We start from the raw sequence: 24,795 nt of genomic DNA, 5'->3' as shown, positions 1-24,795 counted from the left end.
ATATTGTGCAGTTTGAAGATGTTTTAAATGAGGTTTTACTGTTGTTACATCAAGTACATCCAAGTAAATGACTACATACCTAAAGAGCTAATTAGAACGTAATTAGTTATAAATCTGCTTAAAATTCTGCCTCTTTAGGTAACTCTTCTCTTGGCCTTGACCAAGAAGTAGTTTTTACTAAGAGGAAAATAACATTATTCTAAAAGCACTACGAATTTCTTTGCATCCACAGGCTCATTAAAAAAAAAAATACTATCTGTACATAATTTGATCCTGTCCACAAGTTGCACAGTTTCAGATGAATTTCTTATTGCTTCTATAGCCACACATATGTTAGCAGTATGTTCCAGTTGCTACATTATGTTGAAATAGCAAATTTAACATTATGTTGAAATAGCAAATTTAACAGTCTATTAGTCTTATAGCCCAATTAATACAGCACTAGCAAAAGTTAATGAAGCCACATACAAAGTACTGTATTCCTGGAGAAGTCTGGTACATTAAAATGCATTAATTGGTCTGTTATGTTGGAAACAGCCTCTGTTAATTAAAGTATTCAAGTGATTACTCAAACTGTATGTTTAACGTGATTATGCAAAACCTCTTCATACTTCTACTTAAGTTTAGCTTTTTTCTAAAAGTGTAATCAGTATTGCTACGTGCAGAAGAAACACGACTGGTGCACAAAGTATGCAAAGTTACTTGACTTAAGCAAGATCAGTAACACATGCAGTGGGATGCAGATAACATTTTTCCATTAAACTTACATAGGCTCATTTACATACTGTAGACAAAGCAATTAACATCAGCTCCTGCAGTTTTAGTTTGTGCTCTTCAAGCAGACAGGAGCCTTCAAGGATGGTAACTTGAAGCTGTAAAGAAATCTTCCCTCTTGGTGATTATCTGGGATAAGCTATACAAACCGAGTAAGAGTAAACTAAAGAATTATCAGTTCCATAGCTCAGCCACTAGATGTACTTGTTGACAAAAGGTATACAGTAGTTGGGAAGACTGATTGCGCTGCTGACAAAAACAAACTGGGGCCCAAGTAAGCAATAGCAATTTTGATACTTTACCCATCAACTACTTACCAGGTCCACTGTATTTCTCTTGTTAGTTTCTCCTAAAGAGCTTGTGCAAAATGTCTCCCATCGCTCTCTGACCTCCTCTGGAAGCTCTAGCAAAGGAAATAGGAAAAACCTCCTCAATTTGATACTACCAACAATGGAGTATAACTTAATTTTTAATTGTTCTCTTCTGCTCTACAAGAAATACTGCAAAGAACATATACATCCTCCTAAATCCATAAGGATTACTCTATCTACCAAACAAGTGCAAATTAAGCAGGTCAGCATCTCTTTGCACTTATTTCAGGGAGCTTTGACACAGTTGGGGGGGGGGGCGCACGGGGAAGACAAGCGTCTGCTTAAGGATGGCTGGTTTTAAATTGAATGTGTCAGAAATAATCAATATTTTCTTCTTTTATCCAACAGCTTCTTCTTAAAGTTTGATTCATTTCCTAAAAACTTGATAATGAAAGCCAAGAAGACAAACTTACAACCATTAACATTACCTTTAATGAGCTGTTGGACTAGGGTACTGTTTGGCCCCTTATCTGTACTATGCACAATACAGTTTGCTATCCTTGTCAGATGACCCATATAGCCATGCCGCCTTCCTCCTTCAGCCCTGTGAGAAACAAAAAGGAATTCAACTGCCCACACTCGGAGCAACTGTGCTACTATATTTTGTTATAAAATACTCTACCAGAGTCAAGAAGTTACACAAGCCAAATAACATACAGGTTCTTAAGCAGAAGAGTTGCATCGTAAAGCCAAAAGGTTCACAAAAATACTCAATAATTTACAATACCAACTGGTGTGACTATACTGAGCCAGTTTAAAAGACTTAACATGCACCAAGAAGGAAGTATAGGGTATCTGAACAGATTATTTCTGCTTCTGTGTTTGTGTGTGTGTAGAAAGAAAAGTATCAAGCATTCCAAGACAAAGACAAAATTAACAACAGATCTGCAGATTTTAGGACACTTCTGTTGCTGAGAGTATTTTTCAAAACCCCAATAAATCAAACATTCTCTGAGCTTTGAGTCCACCATCAAAAGAGAAAAAGTTCTTAAATCCTAAGTGTGTTTTAGTATTGCAGAGTTTAACATTGCATTTAGCATATAGAACTGGAATTGTATAACCAACTGAAATTTAAGTTAGAATCCTTGCTTTCCTGAAATTCAGGCATGACATAAGTGCATACTAAAGGTACAATTACAAGGTGGTTTGAGTATTTTTTTGTGACAGAATTGCTTTGTAGAAATAGGAATTAATAGCTTTTAGGGCAGTGCTTTGAGTAGCTATGATCAGCTAGAACCTTTCTAGATCTGACCAAAGAGCAAGAGGTCCAACTTAAGACTGAATTTCTAGCATTTAGCTGCAAGGTAACTATACATTTGTTATGTCAGCTTTTTATGGTTTTGTGCTTTTTACACGAAAAATCAAGACAGATCCACTCAATTGGCTAGACAAATGTGTCATGAACTTGACTGAAATCTTTGTAAAGTTACAGCAGTTCAGGAAGTAGCTTATGTTATGCAAACACAAATCACATTATTTGATTTTCCACCATCATCAACTAACACATGAGGTAACTGAAATAAGGTTATGTCAACTCAAGATGTCATGAATGAAGTGGTCTCACATTCTTTACAGGAACAACTTGAGAGAGAGAGCCTGTCTTATTTCCTCAACTGCTTAGGCAACAAGTACATTCAAGACAAGCCACACGTGACGATGGCAAAGGTTATAATTTCTATTACAGGATATGTCATAAAGAGTGCTCGTATTTGACAAACTGGACTGACTCGTCACTGCCTAGCCAAAGAGTCTAGAATGCGATTGTATCTTGTTAGCAAATGCTTATTAATCCCAGTGAATCAAACAGCTTTTTACTATGCCAGACGTCAGATTTTTACCAGCAGAAAGCAGTCACTCTCAAGGCTCCTAGAGCTGCTAAAAATAACAGTAAGTGATATAGAAGCATAAAAAACCCACTCCAATTTACTGAGGCAGCTAAGCTAGAAATACCTTTAGATATATTAAAGACTTCTCTTATTTGGAGCCACACATGTACAAAATTGGATAAAGGGGTGAATTACAACAGTCTGTTCATTTCTTGCAAATAAAAATAAATTCTTTCCAGATAAAAGCTCAGAGGTTACAATAATGTTTTCCACATTAGCATTTGTAAACATGAGACTAAATAATTCATCCATGTGGTTAGCACTGGATCAAGAACATTTTTCTCCAACCCAAGAATAGTTCTAGGTTGGATCTATGGAAATAACTTAGCATACTTCTCTCCCATGAGAGTCTAATTGCTGATAAAGTTGGCAGTTCTCCATAACCTCAGAGGAATACAATATAAAATTAAAGATATTTAGGAGAGCATGTGACCTACACTTAAGTAACATTCCCTTCCTTTGTACTATCCTAGTCACCTACTTCAACATCCTTATCTTCAGGTCAGTGACATCAGCCATATATTTACTATGTGATTCACATCAAATAGGAACAGGAGTATTTTCGGGAGTAGAACTGTCTTAAATAGTACATCAGCAAACAAGCAACACTACATCAGTCAGCTAATTCAGTATTTTGACAAGTTAGAGCTAACATTTACTGGACAGCATCTCCTGAGCTAAACTTACAAGCCATCATAATATCTCAGGTTAATATTGGGGTTTTTTTCTCCTACTATAAACAGTTTCATACAACATTAGCTACTTGAAACTTCCATCCTTTCACAAACACATACTTTTAGAAGGTATTCCATTGCTGACTACTTTGCTTTCGCTACTTAGAAGTCTGTTGCTCCCCAATATGTAATATGCTTTGATGTGTTTATAAACAATTTTCAATTGCTTACTGGAGAAAAGTATTTCCTCTCCTCTCAAAAGTTGAGGCATATTTATGTACTTGAAGATGGGTAGCCTTTAAAGATCATAGTAATATCTTATACATGGCAAGAATGATAGACTATTGTATTCTCAAATGGTCACGGAAAAAGCATTAGAATGCTACCAAAAAGTATTACGAGAGAAAGCTTTAATGTTAATATAGAAGTCTTTTTAGAACTGGCCAGATCAGTTATGAATTGGTCATACATTCATTTCACAATTCAAGTCTTTCATAGACAGTTCCAGGGAATGAGAAAACTGATTACTCACTGTTTCTTCTCATTCATCTCCCATGCTTCAAGTATTCGTTCTATTAATTGGCACTTAAGGAAGAGCTATGAAAAAAGCAAAACATGCTTAGGAGTAGTAAAGTGGAACACCTTTACGCATTCTACAGTTGATTTTAACAAATACTGATATTTTACAAGAAAAAAAATAATTTCATTTGGGGATAAATACTTTCATTAAGGGGTTTAAAGTTTGGAAGTAGCAGTCAGATCCCAACCAGAAACCTAAAAGCTGAACCTACATTAATTATACTTCTCTTTATAGCTGCTGAGTTATAGTAGCATAAAGCTACTGAAATAGCAATTTTAGTTCTTAAAAATAAGAGGAACTACTTCTTCAGGAAAAGTAAGTACTTGCAGCTCTGCACTCACGCTCACTTTGGGGCAGCAAAATCTACTCTATAGCACTTTCAGGTTTAACACTTTGAACTGACATTTTAAGAAAAAACAAATATATTCCTGCTCATTCTATACATGAAGTAAAATTGGGGTATATTTTATGTAAGAGTATCTGATACGATATCCTGGAGACAGGAAAATTCAAGAGATTTCCAAAAAGCCACAACTTACATGTTTCAGTAGGAGATTGTCCCCAGTAGAATCCTGATTTGTAATTACACCATTTTCTGTGCTTTCAAGAGGACTTGCAAGAATCAATGCAATACAGATTTCTACTTGAGTATGCAAAAAGTTATTCCATGTATACTTAAAGAACATGTCCTGAAAAACAAATTCAACAAGGTTTATACAAAACAAGTTATTTTTATTAAACATAGCCAATAGTCACACCTCAAAAGTCATTTGAATGACTACATTTGAACAAATTCTTTAAGTTTTACAGTAAGTATTTTAATGCAAGAGAAAATTTGTGGCCTATAGAAAAGTTAATTCTTGTGCTTGCTATTATCTGAACCCAAGGACTATCATACTGGATCAGAACAAAAACTCATCTGTAACTGGATTTATCTCAGGGGTAACCAGTAATGCACTTTCAGAGAACAAAAACAGGGAGGAATTACTCTTCCCACTTTTTTTCTTTCTGCTAGCTGCAGCCCATATTCCCAGAGTCAGAAGTGTTATTTATGACCTTAGTAACTCGACAGGTTTCTCTTTTTGGAGTTCATTTAACCTTCTAGCATTTACAATACCATTAACAGTGTGCTCCCCACTTCAGTGAGGTTCCTTACAAATCGTATCTACCTGTTTTGAACTTGTCATCTACTAATCTTACTCTTATACTACAGAAGACTAGCTCAGATAACCTAGATACACTTTAAGATTACTAAACACTTTACCTAAGACACAGACAAATACTAAGGCTGAGATACAATAAACTTTTCATTTAGTTATGTTGCTGGTTCTCCACATTCTTTCCTATGTTTAAGAGGAAAGTGTTTTCAAAGCTTTATGAGTTTTTTTGGTCAACCTAAACACAAAGAACATGTCCTGCTATAGCTGAAGTATGGAAGTACTCAAAGAACACATTTTGCCTTAACAAAAAGTAGCAAGTTAACCCACAGTTTGTTGTGCAACATCTTGCTTTCAGACATTTAAATATGTACAACCAACCAAGAATAACTGTCCCTTTATAGGACAGTGCTGAGATATAACTTATTATTAAGAGAGGAAAAGGGGCTTTGAGGGAACAAGCTAGGAAAAGAATGAAAACAGCAGGGTAGCCTTAAACATGGCTGAAAACTTGAGAACATACAGACGAAAAAATAAGCTTGTTAAGAAAACCACTTCATGTATCTATGAAGGTGCAGAGAATAAAAATCATTCAAGTAATCAGAGGAAAAGGCTGACTCCAGGCAAATTAATTTAACAGTAAAATCCAGTATTAAGAGTTCCTAAACAGTGCACAGAAGCCACAACACAAACAGGCTGAAAAGTGAGGCTGGAAAATACACTATAAATTACACGCAGTAACAGAAAAAGCAGCAGACAAGATCTTAATAGCAATCCATAAAAATAAAGAAGGCAGCATAAAGTTCTTACCAGTATTACTCCTATGCTGTTAAGCTCTATAAGCTCCTGATTCACACTGCTTGTATTTGTCTGTAAAAGGCTAGATATTAATCTAATCACATTCAAACGTGTGTTTCCCACAGGTGGATCCAATACACCCCAGGTTGTCTTCATGACACTTTTCTAAGAAAGCAAAATGTACATACACAAACCCCATTAAAATACTTTAAAAAAAAAAACCAACAAAAAACCAGCTCATCGTCATTACTATGTGCAATGATAAAGTAGTGCTTAAAAACATACACAATCAGTCCTTGAGCAACAGTCCTATCTTCGCCCTGCAAAAAAGCAGTTTTTAGTCCTGAACACTAGTTTATTTTAATTCCATAGATAGGAAGCACTAAAAAAGCCAGATGAAACTAGTGACATTGTAAAAATTGTTAACTACAGACAGGATCTCAAAGTAGATGCATTCTACCCAACCTTGAAAGGAATTAGGAGATACGTCCTAGGAAATGCTTCTCACTGATTAATCCACGTACAGCTATAGCCTAAATTGCTACAATATCCACAAACCAGCTAGGTGGACAGTCTCTAGATTATAAGTCTCTTATAATATGGCCTCAACAGCCCTAACTTCATATACTTGAAAATAATTTCATTAAGCAACAAGTTTCTCCAGTGTCTTATTCTAATGTTATACACAAAACAAGCTCCACCTGTAGACTCTGAAGGAGTTACTTCCAACACAGCAAGAATCTCTTTCCATGCACTAATGGGTCTTTGTATTACAATCATAAGCTACATAGTTCTTGCATTGAAATTTAACTGGTTAACAAACCAGAACTGCTGTCACATAACTAAGTGTCAGCCAGTGAGAAAAATCTGGTATTACCTAACACAAAACCTAAAAATCTAGTAGCAATATGCAATAAGCAGTGGAATTCATAATGAAAGTGTTTTCCTATTTTAAGGCACAAACACATTTTGACAGGGAGACAACTACTGCCTCCTGTAACACCGGATGTCATTTTTGCCTGACCAGTGCCATCCTTGCACTAGAAAAAAGATGACTGACATCCTGCTAGTTCATTTAGTCCATTTCTTACATAAGACAAAAATCTAAGGATGCTCATTTCACCAGTACTCAAAATGAGCAACAGATTCAATAACTTCACTGGATGACTTATTCAAATCCTTAGCATGTCCAACCATCAGAAAACACTCAAGTATCTTTAGTGGCCTTGCTTTTACTGTAATATAGACCTATATCTTGCCATGTTGTTGCATTAGAAACAAGAGCATTTCTCTGCATTTTGTTGCCACTTCTGCATTTGGAAATCTTGAGGTCTCATCTTCTTCAGGCTAAAAGAAACTTTAACCCTAGCCTGACACCTCCTCTGCCCCTTCCCAGTATTTTATACACCTCTGGTCTTTATTTTCACTTTGGCCCACAGGTCTCTGATAGACTGTGACACCCAGTTCAGGGTGCAGTGCTCCAACTGAAATTCTGCTAGTGAAAATTTGAGTGGAAAAAATATAAACAGATGCTGTTGCATCTTGCATTTATCTTTGCAACAGCATGACATAGGTAAGTTGCTTAAATCAGTTAAAAAGGCCAAAGAATTTAACACGATTAGAATGTAGTGTTCAGGCCACAGAGCTGGTCTACTTGAGTTCTGAGCAAGTCTAGAGGAATTGTGCAGGCCTCGTGTGGGCCGTGCCAAAGTTCCAAACAATCAAAGCATCCACAGTCCATGTTTCCTATCCAGATAGGATTTCCAAGCAGTAAACAGGACCCACTTTGGGAAAACACAGCAAATCTCTTTTCACTACTTTCAGAAATAAGTAGTTGCTTCAAAGCTATTCTGCCAATTAAACAAACTTTAAGCTGGAAAAGCATATCAATTAGCATAACACATTGGCTCAGGGACAAAATAATGAACAGCAAAGCTCATGACAGGCTGGGAAGAAGCCTGGGCACTTGCCTGAAAGTTGTCAAACTGGGTTTTGTTTGTTATTATAACCTGCCTAAAATACAGTCACACAGTGACTGTCTTGTTTCAATTAATTTGGTAACACAAGGTTTCACTTACTTTTGGAGGCTCAAGTAGGAGCTCATGGAAGGATGAAAGTCGTGCTTTTATGGCTTCTAAAACACTTTTGTTGACAGGGTAAGTTGAATTGTTCATGCCTGGAGGACAGATCTCTATATGCCCTTCAAATCTAAAATATACACAAGCAAAATCTGTAATCAATATGAAAGTATAATTTTGAGAGTGTCATTGTTCTGAAGGCATGTGAAAAGAATGAAGAGGCAAGTAAAAACATAAGGTTAGGAATATAAGTTAAGTGTGAAGTAATTGTTAAACAAGATTAAAAAAAAATAAAAAATCAAAGTCTCCAACATGGCTTTGAGATCAAACATTCCAGCTGTTCTGTTTCCTCTTTTGAGGCAGATAAAGAGCTTCACTCATCTATCCTGAATGACATAAACAAGTTGAATCTACCACAGATATCTGTTCAGTGGTTTCTCAAAGTGAAACTGTAATAAAATTCCAAATAACTTTCTAAAAAAAATCAATACCCACTCACTGCACATATTTACTCTAGTAAAAAAAAAAAAAAAACCAAAAACACAAAAAACACACACACACAAAAAACCAGCAGAAAGACGAGTCATTTGGTTAAAGCACAGTAATGCCAGCCACAATCACTTTGTTTGCTCTTTTACTTCTTCAGCTGCAACAGACCACAAAAATGGTTCAGTCACAAATACAGGGAAGACACTTGTTATTGCTGAAGAGTCATTTACTTAAATTACACAGGCATAATTTAAGCATACTTACGTCTGTCGTCTTGTCTCAAGTAAGGTCAATAGTATTTGGATTGCACTGACTATTGCAGATTCATTTTTTTCTTTATGAAAAATATTAGACAGCAGTTGCTCTATGATTTCTTGTCTGAAAAGAAAAGCATTAGCATCAGATATAACAGTACTTCAGGATACATCTGTTAACATAGGTAGCTACCATTTGTCCATGTGAAAGTAATAAGGGGACAATAAAAATAACACTAGTAGCTATTTCAAGCTAGCAGGTACCACTAGGACAATCACTCCCATCCTCATTGTCCCCAATCATTTTCCTGTGCCTTCCATTGATCTAATTTTTTGATCTGACAACCAACACTTCAAAAAGGCAGTTTCCAGTGAGATCAAAAACCTGATTCAGCCTGCCGTAACAGCCACACAAACATAGATCTATAACCAGCAAAAGGAAGAAGGGTATACAGGAGAATCTTCTCTGGCAGAAGCAACACTTAAATTACCGTAAAACAAATAATAGATCAAAGTCTCCTATTTGTACTCTGCACAGTATCAAGCTGATCTCCACAAGTCTGATCCCACTAAAATATATCCTGCACTGCTAAGGTTAATGAGACAACCCACCCCCTCTTCACCCCAAGGAAGGTCTCCACATGGGTTCTTGCTGAGTTATTTTAAGTTACACAGACAGATGATGGGTAGCCAAGAAAATTCACCTAAAAAGCAGAGATTGCCACTTCTAAAGGATTTCAAGGTCAAAAGTTAAACCCCAAGATTTTTATGAACTGAAAACAAAAATGAGAAATTCAGTAAATCAACTTACTTCTCTAGACTTGCAAGCAGTGGATCTGGTTCTGAACTGTTCTGTACTTGTAACATCTGGTCTCTGCTTAAACGAATAATTTCACAGAGTGACTGTGATGCATTTGAATGCCTCTGGAACAGGAAAACATAGCTTTTCACTATAAGAGTAATAACATGCTGGACTGTAATTCTTCACTTAAAAAAAAAAAAAAAGTTTCAACTTTGACAAGTCTCTCCTACCCCCCCAAAAAACCACCCAAAAAAAAACCCCCAAAAAAAAAACCAACCAAAAAAACTTTCAGGCAACAGCTTTATGCCATAACTAAACCTTAACAAGACAAAATAAAACTTGAGGCATGAGGTAAGAATCCATTTCCAGCACTAAGGTGGCAAAACACCTTCAAACAACACTGAGTATGCATAAAGCTTTGACTTGGATTTTTAGGGCAGGGTTGATGGGGGAAAGGGAGGTGGAGGGGGAGAAAAAGCCACACATCCTCTCTCAAATGAGATTTAAATCCCGAAATCAGCATACTGAAAAAAGCAAGTAGAAAGCAGCACAACTAAAAGTTCTAACACTACATTGCACAGCAACATGCTGAATGTATAGACTCAGAAGAATGTCAGACCAACACTTACATCTTCATCTTGAGACGGATGTACAATTTCCACAAGTCGCTGGATAATTCTCTCCTCATTTAGCCACTGTAAAAGTGTTTTGGGTACTAGTAAGAATGCTATCCAAGTGAATGAATTAAAATTAACAAAATTAAAACAAGTTGTTTGCCATGAGTCATACTGTCAATATTTCTAATTAAGGACTAACAATACTTCAGAAAAAAAAAGGAAAAAGGGAAAAATCAGTGTTTCTGAGCAGCTGTAAAAAAAGAAAGCCTTAGGAATAATTTTAAAATAAACTTTCTGATGCCAAAAAAAGTCTTCAGTAAGGTCCAAAACATTTTTTTTTAAACTGCATCTGGCAGTTGTGAGTTAGAGACTAAAGACCAGGGGAAGAGACCAGCCACTCAGGTTCTAAGTAGTCCCTGCCAGTGCTGCAGATCCACCGGAAAAGTACTGGCAGCTCCAAGCAAAAAAACTCCACATACCTAGCTTCAGCACATTTAGGAAATAAACATAGTAAAATCAGAGAAGATAAGTCATCTTACAGTTCAAACATCAGATAAAAATCCTTTGAGACATTTCACTTACATTTAACACTTCTTGCCGGGGCTGTGGAGGTTCTATGCAAGTCAGTAGCCTGAGCAACAAGTCCATGATAGCAGAGGTCCCTATGTGTTTAATAATGAGGTCTACAAAATCATGTTTCCTCTTTAAAAAATCCACAATCTAGAAATTAAAAAGAAGTAAGCTTACATTTTCTTATCTGTATTTTACACGGTAAATTACACTGACTATTTTTAGTTTCTCCTACAAAATGGAGAAAGTAAATGAGAACTTCTTAAGCACTTTTGACACTTAAAGCTTGCAGTGCAGGGCAAGACAAAATAATACACCCACAGAGCAGCAAAAGTGGTATAGGACAGATCCACACTATGTGCAGTGTGTCTTGGGTCTCCTCTCAAGCCCAACTTGCTGACCATAAACTACTTATAATCCAATGCAGTCAGCTTTCCTTTTTGGTATGAATTACTCCCACCTCTGCTTAGTGAGCAAAGCTCAACACAGCAGAACTGTAACACAATACAAACAAATACAGAGCTTGCCAAACTAAAGATACAGAACGAACAGTCACAAACTTAATTTGCTCAGGTACGAGAGCCAGTCATTGCAGCTGTTTGCAGTATTGATCCACATGAACACAGAGGACAACAGTATTTCTGAACAAGTACTCCAAATGTCTCTTGCCTTGTTCTGTAACAATTCTTCCCACCAAATCAGATCCTCTCCCACTGATTCAATTCACTTACCTTCACCTCTAACAGAAATTAATGCAAATATCACCATTTAAAATATTGAGCTGATCTAAGCCAAAAGGTAAGCACTCACAACACTGACTACACAAATAGGTCAGGCAAATCTGAATCAAACATCTTACTCATCCAGGTATTTTTTAATCCTGTGCATACCATAAAAAAAAAAAGTTAGCGTCTTCAGCCAGTACGGAAGCTGAACCCTCTTTTTTTTTTTTTTTGACTCCGCTGCTGTCCCTCAAGTGTGTAGTTTTAAAGCAGCATTGCATTGCTGAGTACAACAACTTTGTTAGAGCACTTGTTAAACTGGAGAGTTTTAAAATATTTACCTGTTCTGGTTTTCTGCTTATAAGAATACTTAGCACCTTGCTGAAGAAACTGGCCAGTAAAGGGTTTAGAGGAGATTCATTTAAGAGGAAGCTGTACAGTTTCATAAGTAAGGATTCTTCTTCTCCCAGCCTATCATTGATTTGTGAGACATCTGATGTAAGCAGCTCACATGATATATTTGGATATCTGGAGAAAAGGAAAATAAATTATCCATCACTTATATGTCAACGTTTTCATATTTTCAGCTCTCAATTCAGAACCTGGTAAGACTTCTGACCAAGTTTTCAAGCAGGGTTGGTCTGCGCTAACTAAAGTAGCAAACTACTGCAAGGTAACATAATTGCACATTCAGCCTACAAGCTCTGTTCTTTCATTTAAGAAATTAACTACTTGGTTCTTCAGTAGCAATAGGACAACACTAGGGAAGTGGGGAAAGGAAAGGGCAAGCTTTTATTTCAAGATCTAGTGCTAAATCCATCTGTTCTATTGTTAAATACACCTGTTAAAGTACTGAGCTCTCATGTCAGAAGCTACTTCTTTTTTTGAAAATAAAGTTAGTTACCAAGAAGTTAAGCACACTGATAGTACTGGACCAATACTGGGGAGGGAGCAGTGCTGGCCCTTTCTAATATAACAGGGATTACATTAAAAAGGTCAAAAATAATAAATAAAAATCCTTAAGCTATTTATATATATAAATTAGGTAGAAGCTCAGTAAACTATTCTGACAAAGTCTTCAAAACTAGCTAGTACTGTTTCATGACACAGAGTCAGAAGTACAGTTCAGAACACTAATTAAACTAAGAGGCCATCAAGACCAATAATTTCCTGCATTTCACAGTACTATCACCCACACACACTAAAGGTGATTTTGACAGCATCAGCAGCTTAAGGTTTCTAAGTGAAAAGTGCTTTAATTTCAAACTCTACTAGAAACACTTACAGGAGGTTTAGTTTACCAGAAATGGTGAAGTGCTGCAACTAAGTGTAGCTTATTTCACTTTTTTTTTTTTACATACTGTTTTAAGAAAAAAGCATCTTTCTGAACACACAACTCTAAAATAGGCCAAAAATGGCAGAAGTGCTTTTATACTAATTGCTAGATTGACTTTGAATCTTCTCAGCAAACTAGCTGAAGTCATGGCCATACCCAACTCTTACAGTTCTAGCTCTGCAAAGGAAAACACCAGCAATGAGATGTTAAGTACATTCTTCCAAGGAGTGCTACAGACCTCCTAATAAGCATCTTCAAAACATCTTACCAATCATTAATAAAACAAAGCTAAGCACTTAACTATACTACTCAAATAGGGGTTTTCCTTCAGCTGTTTTCTTAATAATCACAGCTATAACATTCTTCATGTGAGTTCCAATTTTTTTTTTTTTTTGCCTCCTTCAGACAGCAATTGGTTTTGGAACCATTTATGGATAAGAGGCTTCCATTTGAAAAATATGCAAATATTAGAATGATTTACTTAAAAGGTCTACAAAGCTCCTTGAAAATAAGCTTACTCTAAGTACACCACTATTGTACTACACACAAGCATGAAGGGATTCAAACCACACTATCAAATTAACTGGAGTAAATTACCCCTCTTTTCCACTTTCCCATGTCTCCCCCATCCCAAAAAATTCTCTTACTTATATCGAATTTTTTCATCCATGTCTTGAGGTGGTTCTTCAATAATAAATGAAACTAAGTCTTCCAAACATTCTGACTTCAGCAGAAACTCTATAAGTTTGCGATTCTGAGCCTTGCACTCTTGCAGAACATCCTCTTCATCCATCAATTCCTTCAGTGTTACATCATCTCTCTCTAGAAGTGTATCTATGTGGGATGACGAATGGAGATCAAATTTCCAAAACATGCTGGTCTGGATAAGAATAATATACAAAAAGCATTAAGTTTACAAATCTATTTAAGGAGCATTTGTAGTAACACTTCGTAACAGTATTTCATAGCTTCTAACCCCAAAGGCACCCGCATGTACAGCAACTTTCTAGAACTCTAGTGAGACACATTAGATGCTTATGATCAAAAGCTACAAAATCAAGCTTGATTAAAGATGACTGGATACTCTGTAGTAATTTTTGTACCTTTAGCAATGGCCAATATTCTAGCATTCAAAGATAAAGTTAGGCAGAGTTTTACTTACATGAAAGGAACATGCTAATCTGCATTAAAGAGAAAAGGGTAACTTCCATTTTCAATGTACTGAATTTAATCTACCCAACCTTTGTTTTTAAATCTATGCACCAAGTCTCAGATTCAGAACAACTTGTTCAATAGTTAATAGAGCTTGGAGAAGATACTCTCTCACTGTACCTTCCTCCACAAACTTGACACAGGAGGAAGAACAAAAGACAATAAAATATCTTATACATACATGTGAAAGGGCCGCAACCCCACTGAAAGACTGTAAAAGGCCACAACAGAAGCGTATACAATGAGCAACAACCTTTCCTTATAAAACACTTTGGCATCTCCATGTTAATTCTGTTGCTCTAAGACACATTGCAAGCAGTTGCTACTGAAACAACTGTACTATCACAAAAAAATACTTCAGTCTATGACAGATCAAATAAACTCCTGCTTTCACATCTCATTAAGCTTAAGATAAGCATTTGCTCCATTCCCCCCTCTCTAAAACAGAGCTTTTACATGACATTTAACCTCTGACACAGTATAATCTGGTCTTAAGTGAATGTAGAATTTAAGTGGATTGAAAGAGATATTACAGATACTACAGAACAGTAAGTGAAACTTTTCTTTCCTTACAATTGGAAGCAGCATGGTTTTGAGCAGTACTCATTTAAATAAGGAAAGAAACATTCCTTTTGCTCCTTTAGTAACTGCCTTCCAAGTGCAAAGGATTAATTCAATACGTTAATTACTGCTGTGCATTAGAGCCATTAGCAGCTGCAAGGATATGTAGTTACCGCAGAGAATGTAGGTGAACAGCACGATGTTAGCGAGAAGACTTCCATAAGCTACAGGTTGTATGCAGGAGCAAGCTTAAAGACAATAATTAAACTATGCTTTTGTCATATATTCTTATAAAAATGTTCAAAAACTAAAATAGAAATATCCAAATCTTACACAAACTAAGAGGTAGACAGCTTTAAGCATTTATTTCCAAGTTAAAATGAATTCAGCACACACACTACAGCTATACAGAACAGTGAAGTATCAAATTTAGTAGCTGCGCAGTTTAGAAAACAGATACAAGCCCAAGGATCCCTTATGACTCTCTTCATTTGCAAGACTTCCAGTATTTGGCCTAAATATTGAGAAGTCTGGTACACTCACTATGGAGAAGTTTTAATTGCTTTTAGGGTTTTCATTGTTGCTTTAACCACTACACACTGACCAGTTAATACCACCTTACTTTGCTTAGCCTTTTGTCAGAAGTTGTAAGCATATATAACTGCCCTCAGAATACACAGCTTTCTGTTTAAAGATATGGAAGTCAAGCAAAATTAATCAGGAAAGAGTACAGATAATTTCAACAGCAGTATCAGTACTTACAATTATCTGAGATCCCATGCAAGGATTAAGTGGTTAAAAAAACCCAAACAAACAGAAAAAAAAAATTCTACTAGAAGTATTAGTAAACTTACAAGCACAGTTCAAATCACCTCATCTCACAGATTAGCTTAAATCAAATTACACAAAGTTGTTATTAAAAACACTAACTTGTGGGTATTCAGGCTATGCACAGACTTACTGTAAGCAAGTGAAACTAGTGCATTATTAAAAAAAAAAAATCCCGTGACTTTAAGTCTTCAGAAAGCAGATCAAATCCCCCCCTTGCTCCAATTAGCAAAAGTAGCATCTTTGCAAGTAACCACTATTAATGCTAATTCCAGATGTAAATCCCTCTGCAGTGACTAAAGCTTATTTCAGTAGCTTCAATGTATTTCTCAGTTACTTATTTCAAGAGAAATTCAACAATGGAGAATAGCAACAACAACAAAAAAAAGAGGCATACTACTGCAAACATGTTACTGCGTTATTTCACAAACTGTCTCCCAGGCAAGCTCTTTTAGGGGGTGCTCCCTCAACATGTCAGGTGCCGGCCAGAGATTACTCCATCACTTTTCAACAGGAGCCCAGGTCCTTTGAAATAAGGAAAAATAAACAACATAAAATGTGCCAAAGAGGAAGTCCAGGAACCCTGAAGAGAAGATAATTTTCTTAGGATTTATCACTGATGATAATGTAGAATCAGCCTACCACAGTTTTGAATGGAAGTTCTAAAAACAAAAAGTTACTGTTCTTCCCACAGCCTACTGTTCTACCCTTCCTCCCCAAACCTACCAATCCTAAAATTTTGAATTATCTTTGTGCTTTTTCAAATTTCAGTCCCATTAACAGAGTCAGAATTAGGCCTTACATCCACAAATTGGGAGTGCTCCTCAAAATTCACTATGTGCAAATTTATTATAAACTCCACAGGTCAATTGAGTTGTGTTACTCCTAACACTCAACTCCACTGCCAATATGAGCAGAAAAATCACAACATTTGGATTCAATGCAAGGTGCAAAAGACTGGCAAATAGGAGACATGCTCAAGATTAGACACTACAAGCAAAATAATCCAGGATAATACTAAAAACTCTCAGATGTAGAAAGAAAAATTGTGTTGAAGATGGTAAAGCTGCTGCAGATATTTGACTGTTTTTTGTAAATTGGATTAGCTTTCCATAATCTCTGAAAGTTCCCAGCAAGACCAACAGACTTCCAATTAAAGTAAACAGTACTTCTGAAAGCTTACATCAACCTGCTGATGTACAAGTTATAACAATTCAAGATCCCAAGGAATACCAAGCATTCAGGAAAATGTTGATTTGTTTTCATAGTTAATATTGTTAACACACTTTTCTCTGAATAAATGCTGAAAAAACATTCCACGTAGTAAACATTTAACTTAAATCTGAAAGGAAAAAAAGCAGTTCACCAAAATGAAGAAAGTCTGCCCTGTCACCTGCTCTGAGATACAGGTAACAAATTCTCAACTGAATTGTTTGCTAAAGGGAAGAAATAAAGCTTAGAAGCAATCCTTTCAGACCAGGAAAAATTGAACTCTTCCACCTACTACAGCTGAAGAAAACCACACTGTCTTTTGTTTAATAGAAGCTAGTTTGTGCCTTTTTTTTCCTAGAGGCCAAATACTTAATTGACATCTCCATCCCAAAAAGCTGGTAACAGTTGTATCAGTATGTTTCTCCATAACTTCCACTCAACACAGCTATCAAACACCTTTCCTGAATGCAGACATTCCTGTTTTCAAGCTACAGGACAAAGACGTGAATTCCAGTCAGACAAGGATATAGTTTGGTTTTGGACAATGTCTCACATATTGAACCTTTTACAAAATAGACTTGTTATTTTAAAGTATCCAGAAGTCTCTTCAGTAAATAAGAAAACTATTAAGTAAGCTGCTCATTTAAGTACCATACTTAGGTAAATACAAACATGAGAAACATACTTTGCAAGGAGTTACTTCCAACTTGGTACCTCATGCTTCTACCCAACAGTTGAGTATTGGTAACTACAAGTAAATATGAGGAACTATAGACCAGTGCACAAAAAAAAAAAAACTTAAAGGACCTCAGCTAGCCAGCTGACGACTGCTTTATCTGACAAATGGATGTTAAAAACATATACAGAGTTTCTGGTAGGAACTTTGCAGATTTTACAGCAATACACAATTTCATTTTTCAAGCTAGAGAATTGTTTTGGTTATTTTTGTGTGTGTGTGAGGGGGCTTTTTTTTTTTAAAAGCATATCAGTGTCAAGCTGAAGACCCTGTAATACATGAAAGTCTGAGAAATGCTACATAGAGGGAAAAAACAAGAATTGTATTATAAAAGCTAAACTCGGAACGTAACTGTATTTTCTTTATGTAGCATCATATTTTGTTACTATAGGCTTCAAGGGCACAGATTAAAAAAAATACTGGTTACTTTTGCACGAAGCTTTTCCATGACTGAAACATATCCTAAATTATGTAGCCTACTCCAGCAAAACAGGTTTTTACAACTCCAGTGTAGCAACTAGCAAAAGACAACTTAGTTGTTGGATGCAAGGAGAGCAGCCACCAGATGTCCTTGGTGTCACCACAGGCTTTCAGGGTCTTACATTTCTTAGTGACAGAAGCCTTTCCAACGCACAAAATTCATTGCCTTCTAAAAACTAAGTAGGTAGGTAGGTTTGGTGAAGGACAAAGTAATGATGAAGACAAATTCTTATGTTTTTATCATTAAAAGAGAATTTACCAACATTTTAAAGACCTTTAAATGCACTAAGTGATTTCTTTAAATGCTAAGCATGCCCCTCTGCCAGTTTCACATAACCTCAATCGGTTAGTCCCTAGGCACATGTAGTTTCCAGGTTTTTTTTTTTCCCTTCTCTGAACAATAGACAATAATTAGACACCACATTTATAAAGTGCTTATTTTGACACTGGAAGTGGACCATCTGTTCAAATAAAAGCTAAGAACAAGTGCACGTCTGAAAAAAATTTTAGAGCTGAACAGAACTACCAGTCCCTCAAACTCACAGAGAAGACACTCTGGTGGCTACTTTTTAAACTGCCTATTTAACTCAGTCATAGCATCACCTCTTGTAAACCTGTTATCTACAACTGCCTGTCCTTTGCAGGCTGGGGCACAATTCCTCAAAGCATTAAATATCTTAAATATATAAATATATTAAATAGGAAAATCAAGCACTTACACATTTAGTCTGGAATCGAGGGCAATTTGAACAAAGTAATACAAAAAAGTACGACACTCATGTTCTAGCTTGAATATTTGGACCAAAACAGTTCTTTTTCATAAAGTAATGGTAATTTATAGCAATACACAGTTATGCCATAATGTAATTCCCCACTTTTCCCATTTGATGAATGCAAGAAAGACTCTCTCATATGCAGCAACACACTTATATCGCTTCTTTTGCATTGAGAGTTCAGGGGAAAAATAAGGAATTCTTTATCTCCTATCCCATTAAAACAGTATGGATGTTAAGTAGCGTAAAAGCCCTGCTTTTAACTACTCCTTAGTTTTATTTTTAAATATTTCAAATAACACAATAGAGACCATACTTACCCAATAATCTATTTGAAAATAAATTTATTTTCAGTTAAAGCAGTGAGGTTCATTGTGAGTGTTATTACCTGGAAGAGATTTAAGTTACTGTTCCAAGTCCCTACATTCAACCACATTACTTTACATTAGATCCAATAATAACAATAAGAGCAATAATATAGGAGAGCTTTGATGGTAGTTTCTACATTTCTTAAAATGTAAAATCGATTTGACATAGAACAAAAAAACTCATGTGAATACAAAGTAAGATGCAGCAGCCTCTTCAGTGTCAGAACAGCCTGCTCAGGCCACAAATGTGAGCCCTAGTACAAATTCATTTTTGAAAAATACTCCCTTACTTACACTAACAATTAGATTGTTATGATTATAAGCCAGTGAAATTTCAAAGAAACTCTGTGGAGAAGGGAGCCAATAGATGCTTTGAAATTAAAAAGAATTAAATAGAACACTAAATTGCAAACAGCTTTACCTCAACAAGTCCATATATACTGCACTCATATTTCAAATACTGTGCACAATCCTAATCCTCCCATTTCCAAAAGGACATAGTAACCTACAAAAGACACTAAAAGGGAAACAAAACCAATCAATTATGGAGTGCTAGGAGACCTCATGCAGGCTGGCTGCACCTCCCTTTCCTGCCAGAGGAATGTCTGGATGCTCCACTCCCTCTCAGTCACTGTTGGGCACACGGCGCTGCACTAGTTGCAAGGAGCCAGGTCTGTGGGAGGTCACAATAAAACAAGAAAGTAACAGTAAAATGCTTTCCTCCTCTCTTATTTTATACTTTGCCAACTGCATCTGGACTCTTCTGTCCCCTCATGGTCTCCCCACCCCAGAAAAGACAGTGACGCATGAGGTGCGTGCCCAGCCCAGGGCCTTCAAGATGGCAAGTGGTCAGGCCACACAGCACACAATGGCAAGCTGAGGGAACTGTCTCCGGTCATAAGGGTGGTGAGACACTGGAGCAGGCTGCCCAGAGAGGCTGTGAGTGGCCCATTCCTGGAAGAGTTCAAGGTCAGGTTGGATGGGGCTTTGAGCAACCTGATGTAGTGAAAGACACCTGTCAGCCTCACCTCTGCACCTGGGAAGATCATGGAAAAAGTCCTCCTAGAAACTATGCTAAGGTATATGGAGGACAGGGAGATGATTCAAGACAGCCAAGCATGGCTTCACCAAGGGCAAGTCTTGCCTGACAAACCTAGTGGCCTCCCATGATGGAGTGACTACATTAGCAGACAAGAGAAGAGCTACGGATGTCATCTATCTGGACTTCTGTAAGGTCTCTGACACAGTCCTCACAACATCCTTCTCTCTAAATTGGAAAGATAAGTATTTGATGGATGAATTGTTTGGTGCATAAGGAATTGGCTGGACGGTTGCAACCAGAGAGTAGTGGTCAACAGCTCAATGTCCAGAGGGACATCAGTGATGAGCAGTGTCCCTCAGGCATCCATACTGGAACCAGTACTGTTAAATATTTTCATCAATGACACAGGCAGTTTGATTTAGCACACCCTCAACAGATTTGCACTGACTCCAAGCTGAGTAGAGAAGTTGACACGCCTGAGGGACAGGATGCCATTTAGAGGGGCCCGGACAAACTCAAGAAGTGGGACCATGTAGACCTCGTGAGGTTCAACAAGGCCAAGTGCAAGGTCCTGCACATGGGTCGGGGCAACCCATAGTATCAGTACAGTCCGAGGGACGAAGTGATTGAGAGCAGACCTGAGGAGAACGACTTGGGAGTAACGGTGGATGAGAAGCTCAACATAAGCCTGCAGTGTGCACTTGCAGCCCAGAAAGCCAGCCGTATCCCAGGCTGCATCAAAAGGAGTGTGGCCAGCAGGTTGAGGGAGGTGGTTCTTCCCCTTCTGCTCCACTCTCATGAGACCCCACCTGGAGTACTGTGCCCAGCTCTGGAGCCCCCAATATAAGAAGGACGTGGACCTGTTGGAGACAGTCCAGAGGAGGGCCACGAAGATGATCAGAGGGCTGGAGCACCTCTCCTGTGAGGACAGGCTGAGAGACTTAGGATTGTTCACCCTACAGAAGAGAAGGCTCCAGGGAGACTTTAGTGCAGCCTTTCAATACCTAAAGGGGGCTTATAAGAAAGACAGGGATAGACTTTTTAATAGGGCCTATTGTGACAGGACAAAGGGTAATGGTTTTAAATTAAAAAAAGAGTAGATTCAGACTAGATACAAGGGAAACATTTTTCATGCTGAGGGTGGCAGAACATTGGAACACGCTGCCCAGAGAGATGGTGGATGTCCCACACTGCACCTTCTTTCACATACCATCAAGAATTCCTGGGTAACCAAATAATGTTTCAGATTACAAGAGAAACACCTCTGCATGTTCATTGACTACTATACAATTTAAGCTTGTACTGCAGATATAATTCCTTCCAGCCATTATATGCATTTACAGCACATACCTTCCTCAGCTAACTATTATATTTCCAGAGGGTAACTACATAATCTTGAGTGAAATGTAAGCAAAAAACACCATGTGGTAGTCCTTTCTTGACTGGGAGAGAAACTCATCGCAAAACTGTATGAAGACACAGGAGTCTTCATAACAGCCTCTTTAACAGCTGCCACTGCCTCCTCCTAATGAGGAGGCAAATTACCCACTAAGTAGGGACTTTCACTCCCCTATCAGACAAGGGAAGAGGGAGCCTGCTATGGTTGCAAGAGTGAAGTACTGAGATAGAAGTGAAGTCACTTTTACCCTTATTTATCAAACTAGCCTCCCTTATTTATGCACAGTAGCTCCACTTCTATCTAGATAAGAACTATAAATTTTTTTTTTTTTTACACAATATAGATAATATATATCCATCATGTGCATATACACCCTCCTCCCCTTTATGAGCGAATGCCCCAATAATCAGTTGCTTTTGATGTGAAGTACATAAATGAGTCCAAACTAGTTAATGTTTACTGAAAGACACCGATCCCTCAAAATTCAAGAGGTTTTAACCATCCAGCAAAATAACAAAAATCAGCTGATACATACAGCCCACAATGAAGTTACGAGAGCAATTTCATACCAAGCAACAAGTGTATCCTTGTAAATTCCTACACTATCTCAAACCATGGGTTAATAAGTGTTAATAAATATAGATCTTAATTACCTGCAGTAATTACAAATGATCTCCCCTGCCCAAGCAGAAAAGATGAATCATTTTCTAGTAACTCCACTTTAACAGCCAAACATATTTAAAATATTCATTGGTCACTAAGTCAGCTACATTCGTCACTATTTTGACTTTTCCCAGTTATCTTCAAAATAGAAATGAAGATATCTACGTACTGAGAAAAACTGATGGTTCCATGATATTATAAAAGAGCTGAACAATGCATTGCTACCCAGAAGACAATTTTACACTGAAGCATGCAGTTTAGTACCAAAACTTCAATTGCAGAAGGCAGTATTACCATACTTCATTATAATAACCTATAGTGCTAAACATGATTCATACCTAATACATGTCAGTTCATTAACACATTTGCTTTGAAACTCTTCCAAAGAATTAGAGGCTGAGCAGATACACTTCCTGGCACAAAACCAAAACATTTTCAAACATGTTCCCTGTAAAACAAATAGAATAACCACCACAGTGTGTCTAGATGACCCTTGATTCTCATTGTAAGACCAAAGCGAGGCAGAGAAAGTGCAACAGCAGGGCGGGTTAAAAGACACAAGTTAGAGACAGCCAGCTAGAAAGTAGGCAGAAAAAAAACCTGCAAGGAAAGGGAAGGAATGGCTATGAAGTCTGAACTGCAGAAGGAAGAGCAGCTTAGAAGGTGGTACACGTGAACCTACAGAAATTGGGTAAATAAGCCTTTAGTGGACATGAAAAACTTAAAGCATTCAGGAACCACTTAAAATTTAGGATAATGCTTTATAGATGCGGAAGCTAAATCTACTGCTGTAGGTGAAATTTAATAGTTTCTTACCTGTTAAAGATAAATTTTTTAACAGTTAAAAAAACAGAATGATTTGTATTCTTTCAGGCTCCTTGCCCATTACAGGATATCCTGGCAACAGCAAAAAATCTCTCAGTCTACAGTATTAGCAGATTAGCAGGACTGAATTAGGATTTTAAATAGATGAAGCAGATTTCTTCCTACAACGACAAAAAAAAAAATTATAATTTAATACTGTTAACAGGTTCTGTTCAATACCTCAACGACTGCATGAATACTAAGCATTGCTTTGCAGGGAATAAGACAGATGAACTGAAGGAGGAAACAACTTGCTAGGAAGAAAAGTGTCAGTTCAGTGCACTGTACATTGAGAATAAATTCAAAAGCAGCTTGTCATCTGAAAGACTTACTTGTTTTTAAGCCAACTTTAATGAAATATCCTCCTTTACTTTTGGGAAACAAAGTAAGAAACTTCATTGCCTCACTGAAATAAAACTGCCTTTATAATCTGCACTTGACTGCGGAATCTAACATGAACCCAGAGGTTTTTTCTCTTTTTTTTTTTAATAAACTATTAGCAATTGCATATGAAGTAATTTCTTCAGATCTAGAAGATCTGACATACCCATTACTAGAGTTTTTTTGCATCAGTCTTTTCTATCTTCACAATTATTGTCTTGTTATATTAACATCTGATCTATCCACAAACCTGCATAGAAACAAATGTACAAGCATTAAGAATGCCAGTTATTTTTACATAAGCCTATATAAACAATTCTGTTTCAATTTGAAATCAGTTTAACTTAGAAAAAAACAATACAGTCCACATACAGACTTAGAAAGTAACCAGCTGATTTAGGATAGCATTGCATCACCTAAAATTCAGTATTAAAAAAACCCTCTGCTTTTGATAATTTAATTCTTTCAACATAAAGCAAAGTAACATTAGATAGCTTAATTAGACATCCGTAACTGGCTCCAGAGTGATGCTTACCTGCCCCTGCTTTGGCCAACATCAAATAGGCAAGAAAAAGCATGCTATCAGTTGATGCTTCTTTCTGATGTACCTGAATTTTTAATATAAAAAACCTCACCTTGCCTTTCCACTAGTTAGAGGGCTTTTTGATTTTGCTTTTTAAACACAGGTTTCAAGCAAGATAAGACTTTTGGTTTTTTTGGGGGGGAACATGTGTAACATCGTTCACAGAAAAAAAAAAAAAAAAAAAGCAGAAGTACTAGCAACTAAGAAGGGTAGCTACCCAGTATGTGGCTGAAAAGCTCTGCTATCAGAGTTTGTCACAAATACACCTTCAGCTAAACAAAAAAAAAAAAACAAAAACAAACCACAAACAAACAAAAAACCCACAAAAACAAACCACACACCTCAAAAGTATTTCAAGTATTCTGTCAAAGAGAAAAATTATTAAACTTCACACCTTCCACGTTAAAGACAAGAAACTTTTCAAAGCTGTTTCTTGATCTTTGCAGATGATTTAATAGATAGGCTCTGTAAACCTAAATATACATACTACAAATAGATTCCTCTTGAACTAAGAGAAACTCTTGCATTCTAGTTAAACAATCACTCAGTAAAAGTGGTTTTTTTTTTCTTAGCTTTGTTAGGGCT

The 24,795-nt window shown here is 36.9% G+C and overlaps 1 protein-coding gene across 10 annotated transcripts in view; it reads right to left on the bottom strand.

Annotated features, from left to right (window-relative positions):
- PPP6R3 (protein phosphatase 6 regulatory subunit 3) overlaps positions 1-24,795 on the bottom strand; it is a 69,995-nt gene that overhangs the window by 29,760 nt on the left and 15,440 nt on the right. For 2 of the 10 annotated variants that reach the window (XM_086749963.1, XM_086749955.1), the window contains exons 2-13: positions 13,756-13,988; positions 12,114-12,300; positions 11,063-11,200; positions 10,493-10,558; positions 9,873-9,985; positions 9,072-9,185; positions 8,319-8,448; positions 6,253-6,405; positions 4,825-4,974; positions 4,238-4,302; positions 1,574-1,689; positions 1,092-1,177 (exon numbers count right to left, since the gene is read on the bottom strand). In XM_086749963.1, the coding sequence (XP_086606089.1) occupies positions 1,092-1,177; positions 1,574-1,689; positions 4,238-4,302; positions 4,825-4,974; positions 6,253-6,405; positions 8,319-8,448; positions 9,072-9,185; positions 9,873-9,985; positions 10,493-10,558; positions 11,063-11,200; positions 12,114-12,300; positions 13,756-13,982 (1,545 nt within the window). In that variant the 5' untranslated portion in view covers positions 13,983-13,988. Of the gene's footprint in view, positions 1-1,091; positions 1,178-1,573; positions 1,690-4,237; positions 4,303-4,824; positions 4,975-6,252; positions 6,406-8,318; positions 8,449-9,071; positions 9,186-9,872; positions 9,986-10,492; positions 10,559-11,062; positions 11,201-12,113; positions 12,301-13,755; positions 13,989-16,106; positions 16,222-23,198; positions 23,369-24,795 lie in introns of those variants that run through there. The other 8 variants (XM_086749956.1, XM_086749962.1, XM_086749954.1 and 5 more) reach the window with 8 other exon arrangements.

The sequence above is a fragment of the Chlamydotis macqueenii genome, chromosome 5, assembly GCF_036417535.1.
Source record: "Chlamydotis macqueenii isolate bChlMac1 chromosome 5, bChlMac1.mat, whole genome shotgun sequence".
In the NCBI taxonomy this organism is placed as follows: domain Eukaryota; kingdom Metazoa; phylum Chordata; class Aves; order Otidiformes; family Otididae; genus Chlamydotis; species Chlamydotis macqueenii.
Note: the sequence above shows the minus strand (reverse complement) of the source record. Positions and strands in the feature narration are given on the sequence as shown.